Source organism: Mustela nigripes, chromosome 9, assembly GCF_022355385.1.
Source record: "Mustela nigripes isolate SB6536 chromosome 9, MUSNIG.SB6536, whole genome shotgun sequence".
Classification (NCBI taxonomy): Eukaryota; Metazoa; Chordata; class Mammalia; order Carnivora; family Mustelidae; genus Mustela; species Mustela nigripes.
Window position 1 is genome coordinate 9562324 of NC_081565.1, and position 17378 is coordinate 9579701.

General features: G+C 44.7%; 1 protein-coding gene across 5 annotated transcripts in view; it reads right to left on the reverse strand.

The window, feature by feature from the left end:
- Positions 1-3581: 3581 nt before the first annotated feature.
- The window catches only part of GAPVD1 (GTPase activating protein and VPS9 domains 1), a 77988-nt gene continuing 64191 nt past the window's right edge, over positions 3582-17378 (reverse strand). For all 5 annotated transcript variants that reach the window (XM_059410807.1, XM_059410811.1, XM_059410808.1 and 2 more), the window contains 8 exons: positions 15643-15772; positions 14610-14719; positions 14177-14336; positions 13115-13302; positions 12270-12483; positions 10216-10288; positions 8720-8917; positions 3582-7520 (listed from right to left, as the gene is read on the reverse strand). In XM_059410807.1, coding sequence (XP_059266790.1) covers positions 7380-7520; positions 8720-8917; positions 10216-10288; positions 12270-12483; positions 13115-13302; positions 14177-14336; positions 14610-14719; positions 15643-15772 — 1214 coding nt within the window. In that variant the 3' untranslated portion in view covers positions 3582-7379. The remainder of the gene's footprint in view (positions 7521-8719; positions 8918-10215; positions 10289-12269; positions 12484-13114; positions 13303-14176; positions 14337-14609; positions 14720-15642; positions 15773-17378) is intronic.

The window sequence follows — 17378 nt, forward strand, 5'->3', positions numbered from 1 at the left end:
GTATCCAGATCCGGGAGGGTTCAAAGGGAAGCTGCAGAAACTGTTCTGCGGTCGTTAGTATTCATGACCACGGCACAACACGTGTGGGTTCACAATGGAACCTTTCAGTTAAAACTGGGTTCCTTTCGCGTGGTTTCTGGGCTCAGAGGCTGACTGTGCGTGTCTGGAATGTTTAGGGGCCCAGCCTGGGCTGCCCCCTTTCCGTGACCTCTGCGGTCTGTGCACTCTAACTCCATCCCTCAGTGAGAGGACAGCACAGAACTATTTCAAGATTTTTTTTTTAATATACACGTGACCGAACCAGAGACTGGAGGAGTTATTGAGTAATAGAGCTCAACGCAGGAAGAGGTCACCTGCCTTGGGTCTGGTTAGAGGTAAAGCTAAGATCGGAGCCGTCTTCAGGCTCCCGGACCAGGTACTGGTCCACATGCCATGACGTACGACCAAACACCACTCAGCACCATAGCTTTTCAGAAGGTGCCAGGCGTCTTCCCGGGAGGGAGAAAACCCTCTTCGGGCTGGTGGGTGTGGTCCAGCTTTGTGGTGGAGATGCTGGAAGGAGGTCATTACCACCGTCCCCCTCTGCCATCTGTCCTGTTCCTGCACACTTGCCTCCATCCCCCGGCCACGGACCCACTCCCCACTCTTCCGTCACTAGCATCGCCACAAAAGAGGGACACGGGGTTGTTGGTGATCAGGAAGTGAGGTGGGCAGGAGGGAGGAAAACAAATCCAGGACTTGGAAGCCACAAAGTGACCGTGGGGCCCCGAAATGGGGGAGGAGAGAAGTGAAGATTCTCTCACCCCCAGCAGGGCGAGGCCCAGGCTGCTCTTTGGGAGCAAAGGTCCAGTCAGAAGGCAGGGGCTGCTGGAACTGATGCTGTCACTTCACATGGCGACCCCAGTTAGGAACAGAAACAAAACACAAAGAAACGAGGAGACTTGAAAGTGAGGGCAGGGACAAAGACCAGACAAGTATTCTTTTTTTGTAACGAGAGTTGAACATTGGGATCCTCTGGGTATGTTTAGCCATTTGAGGTTTGGGGAAGAGGGTTTTTACATGACCACACGGGTTGTGAGTAAAGAAAACACTGGGGCTTCAGCAAATAAAAAGAGCTATCCTCCGGCAAAAGCTCCTCTCCATTACAAGAGCCTGCCTTCCTCACAGCTGTGACCCTCGCAGGACTTGAAGCCAACCCTTTAAGAACTGAATACTTTTTGCCGTGGATCCCAAATTTTTCCGAGCACCAGCCACATGGAGGACTTGCTACGAATGCTGATTCCTGGAGGCCCCCCTCACCCACCCCAGAAATTCTGATTCAAGGGTTAGGGGGTGAGATCCCAAGGTTATGGACATTCCCAGGTATGTGGTGCAGAGGGGCCCCTGGTTCACGCCTTGTGAAATGCTGGCTCCCCGAACTTCCGTAAGAATGTCACCTGGAGGACTTACTTTTGTTTTTCTAGAAAATACTTTTAATTCTTGCCCTTAAAAATTATAAAGACTATACATGATTTGGAAATGAGACTACCACACAATGGTCAAGTAAAAATGATCCATTCCATGCTGTTTGCTCACTCAGAAATCAGCGAGGACTGTGGTTGCTGGTCACCTTCCGTTGTCCATATCCGTGAGCTCCCCATAGCCTACTGTCCCTTCCACATCAACTCCAGACCGTCCTTCATATACCAATAGGCCCATCTCTGAGACCTGCCTGGAATGATGGTATCTGTGCCACGTCATCTTTTGACTGACATCACCTCCTTGGTACGCTTCAAGATTGCCTCAACGCCCCATCTCATCTGTTGCTGGAGAAACTACTGTGACTGGGTGTGTCTCTTCCACCTGTCATGACGGGGTCCTGACCCACCTGCCCCGGTGAATGCACACGATTCCCAGATCTTCCCAGAACCAAGCTGCCAGCAGTCTCAGACTCACATCTTTTTTTTTTTTCAGACTCACGTCTTAAAAGCTGATTGAGTACCTGTAATACAGGTCTTTGAAAGGTGGCTTCTAGGTTTCTTTTTTTACGTTGAGTCTTCCTGACTCTCTAGCTCAGACAGCGAGAGCTGCGTGATCACTCAAAGATGTAAAGATTCCTGGTTCCATCTTTAATAAACTTGGATTTACAAACAAGAGTCCTAGGTGATTCTCAAGAGGGAAGTTTGGACAGCAATGGTTTACAGAACTCCACAGAGCATAATTTTGGGTCCCACTCCCAGAGAAAGTCATTCATTTGGTCAGAGAGTCAGGACAGATTCCCTGACTAAATTCCCCAGAAATGGCAAAGAAACATCAGCGGCTACATATATGAGTCAACAGAACAGCCTTGCTTACAAAGCTTTTGTCAAACCTACAAATTAAGAGGAGTAAGGAAAGCTGAGGTGAAAATAACCTATTTTTAAAAAATCACATGAGAAGGGGCATCTGGCTGGCTCAGTCGGTGGAGCACGCAAATCTTGATCCCAGGGTCGTGAGTTTAAGACCCACGTCGAGCATAGAGATTTCTTCAAAAAAATCACATCAGATACTCTTTCCACAGGAACATAAAATTTAATGTTTTTGGCCAGCAATATGCTGAATTCCTAGTTAACAGAAATAAGTCTACTGTGGTTTTCATGTTCAGCATCTACAACAGGTTCAATGACTCGGAACTGAGAGCTATTCCCAAATGTGGAAGATGTTTTCAGGATCCCCACGGCCAGAGATTTTCTGGTCTCTTTGGTCAAAAATTTTTTTTAAGTCTACATACTGCATTTTGGTATCCCCAAGAAGATGGAAAACGATTCTTCTGGAATGAAATGACTGAAGCAAAAGCTCTTCAATGAATCTTTACATCTCTAGGCAGAGGACACATTCATAGCCAAGAGGTGCTTCTGAGAAATGATCTTGCTTCTCAGGATCATGACATGTCTTACAGGCGGCCCTACAGGAAAGCCTAGCTCAACAGTGTCACAGCTCAGCATCCTTCGGGAAAGCATATGGAGCCACTTACTTGGAGAGAGGGGTTGAGTGGGTACAAATATAACAGAAGTCCAAGCACACAGGTAATGCCAAGTTGGCAAGAAAAGCTGAATTCAATTTTCAGTTTTAGGCAAGTGATAGCATTAATTTTAATACTGAGCAGACTGGATGCAAATGGAACCCCCATTGAAATTTTTTGTTTCCTTCTAAACAAGGTGTGATCAATATAGGGCAAGCACCTTTCTGACAGTGGAGGAAGCCTGCAGAGTCAGCCTGTGACGAGGGCTCCTGGTCTAACAGCACCGCTCCTCAGCCGCAAAGGTGAATAAAGGCTTCAGTGAATACCGGAACGGGGACTTCTGCTCGCAGAACTAGGGCTGATGAGTAGCTACCAAACACGAGGGTCAGATACGAACTGTGTGAAAACAGTAAATGTTCACCATCGCGTTAGTAACCGTGAGTTCACGCGCATTCCCTCCTGGACCACACTTAACAAATATCCTTAGAGGTTCAAATGAAAAAGACGAGTGTGAATCATCATGGAGAAATTAGTAACATTTGAAGTCAAAGAAACTTTCGAAACTACTTCTGCATACAAAATAGTTAATGGAAACATAAAATCCAGGGAATTCTACTGCTCTCCCTTTTTAATCAGCTTTACAGAATGGTACCATACATTAGTCGTCACATTGGAAGACAGGAATTTCCTATACATATACAAGATTGTGCAAGCTCATTAACTGAGGCTTATAGAAGGTTTTATCAGTTTCAAGGAGAGGCAGTCCGACGCTTTTTAATACAGGCGAAGCACAAGAATCCGTTAAGTAAGACAGCGTATCCGCTCAGCAGGGTGAATTCTTAAGGTGCATGGCCACTGCCCACGCTGTCTGCGCTGTTAACCCAGGAGAGAGGACTTCCTCCCTCTTGAGCTTAACCTTTGCTGAGCGTAGGCCTGTGGGACACACCAGCTCCACGGTGACTCCACACCAACCATGACATTGAAGCAAACTGTTTTCCTTTCTCCGAGTGTTCTCAGGAGTAATAGAGCTATTCTTGGTCATCCTACTTCTTCAGTAACCTACATTCTAAAACATATTAAGTATTAATCTGGCAAAGTTCTCAAGCATTTTGGCATTCAAAATATCTCGAATATGTCATCACTGTTCATCTACTAAAAATTCTGTGAGCGTCAATAAGATTGTTTCTGATCCCCACCCCCAAATCATGGCAATTATGTACAGAATAAATCCACTAGACTTAAAAGAACTAAAGAACGCAAATATAGACTTTTCCTTAAAGAAATAAAGGGGATATGGAGAGACAGGAAGAGAAAGTCTAAGACACACATGAAGGAAGCTAACCCCACATTTCTATCATTTCTATGCAATCCACTAGTAATTTTGAACAAGTGTGGTCCGACTTCCCCTTTCCATACCCAATCACATCAGAGAAAGGAATCTTTAAAGCCTCCCCCATTTAAAAAATGGAGTTGACCTTGACTTGGCCCAAATTAGAATCCCGAAGGCCGCGACTCAACAGTGGCGCTGGACAGGCATGCGCAGTCGGCTACAGGGTCTCGGCACAGCTTCGCTACCATCCAGGGCAGTGTCTGTTCTCTTGCTCACGCACCTCGGCAAGACAGAGACTGAAAGTCTGCAAAGGCTTCCAGGTCACAACAGGAAAAGAAAAACCATGCAATATGTCTATTTTCAATCCCTCACAAAGCCTAATTCTCTTACTACAGCGATTTAAAGTCTGTATAAAAAAGCTTCCATCAGCAGGTTTTTAAAGGAAAAATCAGAAGAAAGCAATACTGCGGCTGAGATGTGAACTAAAGTGGAGAGAGAAAACGAAACATTTACCAGGTTTAAAAAGAAAATAATTTCACAAGGAAAGACAATCTGTATTCCTATTACTGTTTTCCAAAAACAGAACATTAACACACAAACTGTGTAAGATTTCAGTGGACTGAGCCACTCTCTCTCCATTTAACATTCATTATTGCTGCAAATTCCATGTAATAATCAGTGGCTACTGAATGTTTCCTGTGGGTCATTTTATACTTTTGCACAAATCCTTCATACAGGTCCTGGGAGGAAGTGTCATAAGAACCAAAGAGCTACTGTTCTTCATTCCTGAAGGAGCGAAATCAAATCACTGCCTGTCCCAGGCCCTACCACGGCCAGGCCATTACCAATTCCTCTACTCAGAGACAACACTGGGGTTAGTCATGCCCCATCACACCGGCAGCGGGGAATGCTGGTTTGTCCGTGCTCCCCATGGGGGTTCCAGAGGGAAACGTCACTGCCCCTTAAACAGCGGGGCTGCGCTGCCCGGCCAGCACCTGAGGCGAGACCCAAACGCCTGCCTGTCTGAGGTATCGTCTGGCGCCAGGTCTATGGGCTTCTACCCTCGCCACTGGTTCCGGCACCACTTGGCTCTTACCTCTTGCCTCCAGCGCAACCAGACACCCAACTCACCGCCTTCTCCTCCCCAGAAAAGAGCCCTGTGCCACATCCACAGCTTCACATTTATTTCCATAGTGATAACACAGCAGAGGTGTAGCAACCATGTGGAGAAAAAAAAAATCTCTAGGAAATCCCACAATAATGCATTTCAACTATTCTAAGTCTTCTATCAACTTAACATTTATTGAATCAAATGCTGAAATAAATGGACTCCCCCTAGGTCTTAGAAATTGTGTCAGACTGTTTGTTTGTTTCATAAAGTAGTTATGATCGGATTTGACAATCTAATGCCTAGGCAAGTTTGACAGTCCACACAGAGTGCTTGGCCTAACATTCCAAAGGGCATTCTGTAGTACTAGTTGAATTCTGATCTCTCTCTAGAGGGCAGAAACCACATCCCACACTCCTATGCAACTTGTTATTTTGGTATTTTTAAATAAATGAATGAGAAGAGGTGGAGGCATAAAGAAACTCTGGCTTCTTTAGGCACAATTAAACACAGAGGTCTTGGAGAGAAGTAGACAGCCTCTGTATTCATCTGCTCAAGGCTGTCTGTCACAGTTCCCTTAAAAATGCCTCAAAAGGCTGCCCGCAACAAGGGACTCAAAGAATAGGACCAGGTGTGTTATAAAAGCAGCTCCCCATGTTTAGGAAATGTACAAAGTGAAACCAGTCAGTCGTGACTTATGTACAGGACTTGTGCTTGAAGCTTTGGTGTGCCTCCATGGCCAATTTCTCAGACACCAAAACCCATTCCTGATTATCAATATACAATCAAACCAAAATACAGAAACATAGACTTTTGTTCAGAAGAGGGAAATAAAAGGCACAGAAACCTGCCAAAATAGACTTTTTTCTATAAGAATAATATGGTTGGTTAAAATAGTTTATCACTAGTAAAACCTGTATCACTAGAGCAGACAATACAAATCAGTTTTTAAAAAAATGACATTCACTGAATTCCTGGTCTGTCATTCAATGTGAATCATCATCAAAAATATATTACAATTAAAGGTTTGAAAGGAGTTCAGTTTGGGGTTTCTACACTGTATCTAGTATTTCAGATAAGAAGTACCACAGTAACCTATTAGGTGTCTACTGTTCCTTTGTACGCAATGTGTGGCGATTAAAGGGTCTACCTCCTTCCTCCTGTGGGCTCAAAGACGTCCGTGGTGAGGAATGTCTAAGTGAGTATACCCTCATCAGAGGCAGTCTTGTGCATCAAACTCCACACCTAGAAAGTTCAAGAAACTGTTTTCCACTTTAATAAATATTTCTGTGTATTTGTTTGCTGCTTTTAAGCTCAGCTTAAACTTTGTCCAGGAAACCATTTCACAAGAGGGTACATCACAGCCTACTATCAGCAATACTCCTTGTTTATTAGAATCTGAAGATGTCCATATTACATCAAATATAAATATATATTATATTTACATTTCCTTCTTAGCTTTTCATTTCGGTGAGTGTATTTATAGATAATGCCACTAATGTCACCACCATTATAATTCTCAGTGCAACTGGTATCTTCCTTCCATTAGATGCATATAAGATTAGACAGCATCTAAAAAGAGGTGTACTGTTCTTTTTATTTTTTTTTAAATAAAAGGAAAGAATGGGTATCCATGAATGGAGATCTAGGAATTTTCTAGATTTTGTTCTGTTTTTTAATATTTCAAAATACCTGAAAAATGTGGTCCCTTTTTGCAGTACTAATTCTCTACTTGGGACAAGAAAATAACCAAATATGCAACAGAAAGGAAAAGAGCCCAAAGAAAAGAGAACCTGCTTGTTAGCTCATTAATCTGTTTAGTAAAGATCTGTTTTAAAATGTCTGAATGCTGTACAATATTATACAAAAACAATCTTCAGCCTTCAAAGCAGCTGGTACATTTTCTAAGAGATCTGTTTGCCCGCCTAACAGTCTGAGGCCTTGGTGGGCCTTGGTCTTGGTCACTTTCGGTCATCAATAGTTTTAATGAATTCCACTGCTGCTGTGAACTGCATCCACCAATAGGATTCCTCTCCAGACAGACAGCTGGCGTAAAAACTACTGATATACTGGACAGTGGAGAGCAAGCAGGGCGGATTTGCCTAGAGAAGTGAAAAATGAGAGAGTCAAATACTCAAGATGTATAGCTCTGCAAAAATCATCTAAGTGAACATCTTCAAATGTTTTTCTGTGAAAGAGATGCCAGTCCTTTTTGAAAATAATCCCCAAATTCTTCTTTGGAAGTGATGAAACACCTAGCCACTAAGGGCAACAATGGAAAGGTAACTCAGGTTCAAATGCCAGCTGGGCTATCTAGAGCTTTCCAACCTTGTAAGTCACTGAAGCTTACTGGTCCCGAAGGAGGCTGAACTAATCCCAGCAGACTTACTCAACATCCCAGGATTCAAAAATGTTAGATAAGGAAAAAATGCTATATGCCAAGTGACTTCTAAGTCTGGATAGAATCAGCCAAGAAAGAAAAAAACTAAAAAGATAATATACCCTCTGTTGCCAGAGGTAACACAGAACATCTCTCACTTTTTCACTGTCTTCCTGTGAAAAGAACGGACATGGGTGTTTTAAGTGGCTGGGAGAAGGCAAGGCCTGTGCCTCAGAACATGTCCAAGGGGCCCTGCACCGAACTAACGCGCCCCACGTGGAGGAGACAAGAGCGAGGCCAGAGCTGGAGTTACGAAGGCTGAGCGCACACGGCCCCCGGGGGTTGCTGCCTGAGCTAAGAGTTCGGATTGCAGAAATACCACAAATAGGGGGAGCCTGGGTGGCTCCATCAGTTGAGTGTCCAACTCTTAATTTTGGGTCAGGTCATGATCGCAGGGCTGTGTGATCAAGCCCCACGTCAGGCTCTGTGCTCGGTGCAGAGTCTACTTGAGATCCTCGCCCTCAGCTGCTCCCCACTCATGCCCCCCGACACTGCAAATAAATAAATCTTTAAAAAAAGAGAGAGATGTCAGTATGTTTTAAAATAATATGGCACAATTATAAAACAAGAGCCCTCATTCTTCCTTCCTTCATTCGCTCAGTAATTACAACCAAGCCCCAACCAAGAACCTCAGGCACCTAACAGCTGGAAACGTTCATCTAGCAATCTGGTCCTCCTATTCTTTCTTCTGAAAACCGTAACTTCTGGACAGAACAAAACCTCACACGAGACTCTTTCTTTCTGGGTAACACAGAGCTTGGGACTGGAAGAGCCGAGGTCCCTGGAGTGGGGGGAGCCCTGCACCAGCCTGCTCAGAAATGCCAAATAAACTCTTCTCATTAATAACAGTGAGGGGCCCACCTTTATCAACACAAATACCAAAACAGGCACGAAGTCATCTGCTCCGGGGACAGAGTCCTCATTGGCCAGACTCAGGAGGTTCATGATGGTGGAGCACATGCGCAGGATACACTGCACTTTGTCCCGGGGGGTCTTATAAGCACTTATTGTCCTGATTTCCGACTGTGCAGATGGCCAAGGGGCTTCCCGAAGATAAACCTAAGTGAGACCAGAGACAGACAGGCAGATCGTGAATCCAACAGCAACCACAGGAAGCCACTATGGCAACCTGGGTGCCAGGAAGCAGAAGGACAAGCTTGGTGCCTTTTCCTTTCTTCAGTAATGCCAGACTGCTGTTCCTTCCTCTCCCACCGAGATTAAAGCTTAACTTCTAAACTTTTAAATAATCTGCTTTGCATTTTCAAATAAAGTAACCCAGATATCCATTAATGGAAGAAAGGACATACAATAACACCAAATCCAGAATTCAAAAAATTTCAAATAATTCCTAAGTAGAATGGAAATTCTCTACACATAGTAGCTGATTCTAAAAGCCCAACAAGCTACTTCTGAAAGAAAAAATTTTAAAAATTTGCACATTGTTGCAATAGCTCTAAAAATAACAGACTCAAAAAAATCAAAAAATAATTTAAAAACTCATGCTAATCAATATTTCATTAGTGGAGATTTTAACAAAACAACCAGAAAGCTCAAATACCTGAAATTTCCCTATTATTTTGTAAAATTTGGATGACGCTACAAGGTAATTCTGACATCACATTCAGATTTAACTTCTTCCCCTGGAATAATAGTTGTCACACTCTGTGGAGTGTCACCAGATCCCTTATTCAAATGGGACTTTTCTGCAGAAATAGGACTACAAAATCATCCATGGAGGGGGCGCCTGAGGGGCTCAGTTGGTTTTAAGTGTCTGACTCATATTCTGGGTCAGATTATGACGTCAGGGTTGTGAGATCAAGACCCGAGTTCGGAGCCTGTTTAAGATTCTCTCTCTCGGGGCGCCTGGGTGGCTTAGTGCGTTAAGCCTCTGCCTTAGGCTCAGGTCACAATTCCAGGGTCCTGGGACCGAGCCCCGCATCAGGCTTTCTGCTCAGCGGGGAGCCTGCTTCCTCCTCTCTCTCTGCCTATTTGTGATCTTTGTCTGTCAAATAAATAATAAAATCTTAAAAAAAAAAAGAAAGAAAAAAAGAAAAAAAAGATTCTCTCTCTCCTTCAGACCCCTCCATCATGCTCTCTCTACAACAAACAAACAAACAAAACACATCCGTGGGGAGCACTGTGGCGGGAGGCCAAGTGGCTTCGGGGCCCTCCGCCTCCTCATCTCCCCACTGACATGCCGTTCCATGCCAGACAATTTTAATCCTAGACCTTTGAGAACTTTATAGTTAGAATCACATCTAATGCAAACTGTGTTTTGTAATTTACTACACTGTTTCCACGCATAGGGTATATGGACCAACTACCAGCACCGCCCAGGCCGTATGCACCTACATTACCTCTGGTATCTGAAGAGCTCTGTGATTTGCAGTCACTACTTTAGACAGTCTCTGAATATGTTCATGAAGAACCCTGCAAACCCCCAAAACACAGATGTAAATACATATTTCACATAATAAGGCACACAGAGTCATAACTGATTTTTTTTTTCTCAAAACATTTAAAACATTTAGACTTGCTTCAAGATAAGAGATCACAATTACAGCGGAGAGTATCTCTTAGCTGTAAGTATCTCTTAGCTGTAAGTATTCCGTCTTGTCAAAAAAAAAGATTCACACTTCGGCTCTGCTTAGAAATGCTAAGGGAGCTGTGGGGGGACAAGAAGAGGGAAGTTCTTCCTTCCCAGCCAAGGACAGCATTCCAGGGGACAGAGGAGAGGAGGCCCAGCCCAGAAGCCACCGGGACACACTAATCAGTACAAAGCACGAGGAAGCAGAGGGATCAAAAGCCAAAAACTGAAGATCACAGAAGATGAGAGAGAGAAAGAGCTTTTGAGAACACTCAAACTCTCTCTCATTTCATAGATGAAAATAATTGGGCTTAAAATAGTGAAGGGTTTGCCCAAGGTCACACAGGGGTTAGGAGCAGGGGCTAAACCCAGTTTTCTTGGTTTCTACTGTTCTTTCCAAAACACTGTGTTAACTGTCCGCTCTATAAAACGTGCAGAAGTGCTGTGGAGGAGAGCATACAAGTAATCCGCTTCAAAGCTCCTCTTTGCAGTAAATACAATGTGAATGTCCCTAACTCTTCATTCCATTCTGGAAGCCCAAAACTGGTCTCTGGAGAGAAAACAGGTCCCAGTTGGTGAATTAAACACAGAAGCTTGGCTGTACCTCTGAGAGCATGAACCAGTGGGAGAGGCGGACTGGAACAATCCTAACGCACTCACAGAACATACATGCAAGATCTTAGCATTTCCATGAAAGAAACCATCTATAAACCACTCATGAGTCACCCCAAGGTCTTATCACGTGGACCCCTTGAAAGCACCTGGCACAGTAAGCCAGTGTTACTGTGGGGTGTGTGGGGGGGGAGCCGGGTGGGAGGGGCACAGGAGACACTTTGCTGGGGGCAGAAAGAGGGTACAGCAGTGCTCCAGAAAAATGCAAAAAAGGGAAAATGGAAAATACGAAATCATCCCCAGTCTCATTATCCAAAATATAATTCCCGTTACCACTCCAGGTATTTCTTCTCAGGACTTTTTTTTAGGATTATTTTTTAAAATCAGCTTTATTGAGAACCATACATTTCCAGATATTTTTTTATATTTAAACGTAGAGCTTTTCATTCCTAATAAATAGGTATCGAGCATATAGAAGTCAGGCGCTGTGCTCGACGAGGGGAGAGCGCAGTGACTGTGAGCGGGACACTCCTGCTCTCACCAGCCGATGATGCTGCGGCGCCGGAGGACGCTCGCCACACAACCGCACACAGCAGCAATCGAGCAGGCGGTGGTTCGGCGCCCCCCCCCACCCCCGGGCGACATCTGGCGGTGTCTGGAGACATCCTGGTTCTCACAGCCGGAGGGTACTACTGGCACCTGGTGTGCACAGACCGGGGACACTGCTAAGCACCCCACAAGGCACATGGCCGCCTCCCACATAAAGGATTATCTGGCCCCAAATGTCAGTGGTGCCACGCTGAGGAGGCCTGACGGACGCTACCAAATGTACAAGCACAACTGAGGCAAGTGCTGACGACAGGGACACAGGCCCAGGAGAGCCCTGCCAGGGAAGGGACCGGGTCGGAAAGGTCAGGGAGGAGGAGCTGCAGTCAAGACCCGAGGGAAGAGGAAGGAGGCGGGGAAGAGCAGCGGACAGTCCCCGCCGCCCAAACAGGCCCCGCAACTGACACGCCCGCAGGCCTCATGCCCACCGCCCTGAACAGAGCGTTATCCTTCCTTCTGCTCTTGGGATCAGACAGGTGAAAAACGGTAACACGTGCTGCCTTCATTGTCACATACTAAGTCTCAGCACAGCTTGTGTCAAACAAGGGACTGGCTGATGTACCCCTATGTGATCAACGGGGATGCAGTAAACATGGGAGTGCTCACTGGTCACGCAGTATGTCACCGTCCTGGTTAGGGTAGAAAGCAAGCTTGAAAATCCGATTCATCACACTGCGCTCGATGGCCAGCTGGGCGTCCTGAAGCTGCTCCTCGCTCGCGTTCTGCCATATGACGTCCTGGGCCATCGCACCATAGAGGAACTGCAGAAAATCTTCTACCTGAGCAGTTTTATCATCAGCTGCTGTGAGTTGCTGAAAGTCTCCAATGCAAAATAATAATTTTTTAAATACACTATCTGGATAATTTTAAAAAGGAAATTACAGAAATCATTTTAATAACTAGCTATGCAGATACTATTCTCTTAAAGCCAAAAGTATCTAGAAACAGTTTAGTTTAGAAGAATATGTGGCCAAATCATTAAAATTGTGAGAAAGGTAAGAAATATGAAATGCAAAAGTAGAACAGCAAGGGGCTTGTTATAAAAATGACATACTTGGACTAATGTATAGAATTGCTGAATCACTATACGATATACCTAAAGCTAATACGACACCATACATTAATTATAATGGTATTTTAAGTATAAATGTTAAAAAATAAAAATTTAAAAAACTTTAATGATACGCTTTATTTTTAAATATGAGAAGAATTTTGTGGATCCAAAACCTTAACCAATTTTCCCAATTTCGTATAAACTACAGGTATTCGATCCACGGTAAAAATGAAATTTACTGGTTCCACATCAAGATGATTAAGAATCCATAAAACATCTGGGAATTTAAGGGACTACTCTTAGACATGCAACTACTCAAACCAGCAATACAAAAATTTCCGAATTTCCCCACTAACACATGGCTGAAAAGATGCTTAATCTAAAGGTCTTCGGTTACCGTGAATGAATTCCCTGATCTTCTTTTCTTTGCTCTCAAGCAGCAACCTCACACAGACAGTGGTGAAGTAACGATTGGCCACCTCTTTGTCCCGCAACACCCGCTGAAGTAGCCTTTCCAGGTGGGCCTGTGTGGTCTGCAGTCCTTGCCGACAGCGAGTGAGATAAGCAATATAGGGCGCCCTTTTCCTAAAAGGAAAGGGGCTTTGCAGGACATCACATACATACAGTGCACACTTTCTTAGAGACAAAGAGTCCTAATTTTTCTTAAAGAAAGAATATGACCTCACAGACTTTGGTTTTATGCATTAGCCACATCAGGCTGCAGACAGCTGTCTTAAGGGCTAATCCTGCTGCCAGCTCAAGGAACGGAACCATTCTGCATGTTGGTGAAGAAGAACACCTACGGGGTTAAACGCTTAGCTGCCTAACTCATGACATGTTACTAAGTCCCCTGGCATCCTTGATCTATTTCATACTGGCCCATGGTCTCCCTGCTGGCAGGACCTCACACTTCACAGGAAACTGATTGCTACAGAAGACTAAAACAACAAAATACAGGTTAATATGCCACTAGATCATTAAACGTATCATCGATAATTTGCTTATACTCTAATTGTAGCGATCACTAGAGCACCCATCCCCTCAGCCTGGGGGCCTCATCGTCCCCTAAGAATCTCACTGACGTTCTTCTCCTGAAGTGTTGGCAAAGGGCAGGCAGCAGACAGGAGGCAGCAATTTTTAGGCTACACTTGCTTTCCTGCTCCAGGGAAGTAGTTTTTCTGGTCACCTCCCAGAAAAGGAGCAGGATATCCTAGTTCTCCTGGCCTCACCTCTGCAAACACTGCTTCTGTGCAAAGCTGAAGGAAAGTGCACTTCTTTGTGAGAGCTGCTCATTCACAACTACATCTCCAGATAAATAACCAAATGTGTTCCTCGGAAATCTACACCCAGGTAAATACAGCCCAGGATGCTGCCGTAAGCCTAGATTCACTTGTGAAATAAAGACAGGGAAGAAGATCCTTGCCACCGGGTCACAGGTGCAGGAGGCTGGGGTAGTTACCTGTAGTCCTCAGCGATAGAGGCCAGCAGTTTTCTGCAAGTTCTGTTATCAAAGCGGCACACGCAACGCATTGTTTCTTGAAGTTGAGCCATTAAGTTCTTATCTTGTAAATTAATTGCTTCAGCTATTTGAACTTTTAAGAAGCATACAATTTCATTGTCTAAACAAAAAATGAGAGAGAGAATTGTTATTGCCGACAACTTCCACTGCACTCCAGCCCTTAGCCTCTGGGATGTCCGTTCCGCTCTACCAGGGATCAGTAGAACTAAGCAGCCCTGCCCCTCACTTTAATGAAGCATCAGGAATCAAAGTGCCCTTACCTGATGCTAATACAAATAGACTAATGGAACCACATGGAACTGCTACATAGCTTACATAGGTTGAATACAGGCAGTCTCACATGGCTCAACCCATAAATACAGGAAAAACCTACCCTCTGGGTCTGTATGGTCCGGTAAACCGTTCCTTGTTGAATGGGTGAGCACTGGGAAAGCAACAGAATCCGCAGAGCAAAGAGCAAGTCTCAGTTTCTTTTTTGCGTCTCTGAAGAATGAGTCAAAAGTACATTAATTTCTTCTTCTTCTTTTTTTAAAGATTGTTTATTTGAAAGAGAGAGCACAAACGGGGCGCAATCCCAGGAAGGCAGGATCACGACCCAAGCCGAAAACAGCCACCCAACCTAATGAGCCACCCAGGTGCCCCAAAAGTATGTTAATTTCTCTATGCAGAGAGCGGTCACACTTTATGAACACTTACCATATAAATTAATATGCTATCTCAGGACTCAATTGTTTCAAGAAGTCATAAATAACAGATACTTTTTTATTTACTGACTCCTCACTTAAAGGAAGAGGCTTTCTGGTGACCCAAGGAGCAAGACCCTGGCAAGGCTCAAGGCTCATTCTGTCAAGTTACCACAATCAGTCAAACAGCAAATCCTCTGGACCCTGTAACACACACTGCGTCTCTATGAGGGCACTATGAAGAGAATGCAAAGGGGGCCTTATGCCAGGGTCTGCAGGGGCCACAGAAGTCCCCAGAGCCATCTCCTCACCCACACCAAGAAGGCCCTCCGTCACATCTCTTGAGAAAGGCTGATCCTGCCGCAGACAAGCCTGACAAGAGCCCTTCCTCCCGCTCGACCATCTGCCACGACAGCTGATCCTGCCACCGGTCCAGTCTCCCCCAGCATTTCTTGGTGTGGGCAAAGGGACGGCCACTTGTGTCATTTAAATCACTGACATGACCCCTGAGGGCACATGAGGAGATTGTTTTTTCAGCCCTGAATTAAAGCCTTTGCTACACGGCATCGAGAGTGCAGCAGTCTCTTCCGGACACAGCATTCCGTCCTTATCTCTCTGCTCTAGACAGTTACCCGGTGGCCTAATGAGTCATCTGACTTGACGTGACTGCAGTGGTGATGAAAAGCCCAGAGCCTCAAATTCAAAATCCTGTCAAAGAAATACCTGTACGAGAAAGCAGAATCCTGGGGGTGGGCCGCCTGGCTCGCGGAATCCGGGAGGTCGTCGGCGGAGATGTTCTGCAGCGTCTCCTCTCGAGGAGAGTCATGGGCGCTCTCACCGTCGCCCATGACCTCTGCACAAACCCATCCCCCAAGAGAGGACAGAAGCGGGTTAACCGGAAAGAGTCTCACACGAGGTGTTCAGAGCTACTTGACCATAAATTAGCACTATGCTTTACAGTCAGAGTTCTTCAAAAAAAGCAAGCAAGCAAGCTCGCTTAAAACAGCTGATAGCAGATCACGAGGGCAGGTGTCACAAAGAGAATGACTTTTGCCTTCTCTTACCAATCTTAACCCAAGGCGATGAAAGTCTGTGACTTAACCGATAATGCTTTAATCAGAACTGCCACACCACAGAACAAAGAGGGGCCTCACAAATCATCTTACGTAACCACCTCGTGTTACAGACCTGGAATCCTGCCCCAGGAGAAAGTGGCCTGCTGTACAGCCCTCGGCTACCTGGAGGCCGAGGTGAACCCTGCCCTCAGCTCCCCCGAGCTCTTTACTAGGGCTGTTCCCACCACCCAAACGATGAGCTGGGACCGACTCACAAATGCAGCCACAACAGACCTGTGGTTCCCACAGCTGTTTCTATGTTTTTAATTAACCAATTTAGAGAATACACTCGTGTATAAAATCAAAAGGAATAAAAATTCATTACTATAATAAAGATACTGTGCTTATGTGGGACAACTATCTTTATTAGGAGACCATTTCAAATGCTTCCAGGAAAAAATATAGAGAAAATGCAGCCAAACGTTAACAACTGATAAAGTCCCAAGTAGAGGGAATACAGATCTTCACTAGTCAACTCTCTGTCCTTTGAAACTTTTCAAAATAAGATGTATGGGAAATTCACCTCTACTCTGGCTGCCCTTTATGCTCCCTTTAAATTCTCCCTCAAGCCAACTCACACTACCAGCCAGATTCTCCCAGGGACAGTCCTGCACACACAAAAGCAGAAACACGTGCAGGGCACCTGGGTGGCTCAGTGGGTTAAGCCTCTGCCTTCAGCTCAGGTCATGATCCCAGGGTCCTGGGATCGAGGCCTGCATCGAGCTCTCTGCTCGGTAGGGAGCCTGTTTCACCCCTCCTCTCTGCCTGCTTGTGATCGATCTCTCTCTCTCTCAATCTCTGTCAAATAAATTTAAAAAAAAAAAATTTTTTTTAAAAGAAACATGTGCAGTATACAATTTATGCTTTTATATACTTCTCTTTCCTCTTTATTTTAGGGATTATACTGTATTTTTCTGACAGCTATTCAAAGTAGTCAAAAAGCTACTTATTCCGAACACTTCTCACTGTGATACCAAAGGTAGAACACTTGACCGGGAAACACAGGTTTGAAATGTGTGAGTCCACTTATACACTGTTTTCTTTCTTTCTTTCTTTCTTTCTTCCTTTTTTTTTAAGTATTTTCTACACTCAACGTGGGGCTTGAACTCACAATCCCAAGGTCAAGAATCATTTGCTCCTCTGATTGAACAAACCAGGCACTCCTATGTGGAATTTTCTTTTTTCCAATAAAAACATGCAGCATAGTCAATGTCTTTTTCTCTTATGACTTTAACAACGTTGTCCTTTCTCCAGCTTACTTCACTGTAAGAACACAGTATATTGTAACATATAACATGCAAAATACGTCTTAACTGACTGTTCATGTTGTTAAGGCTGCCAGTC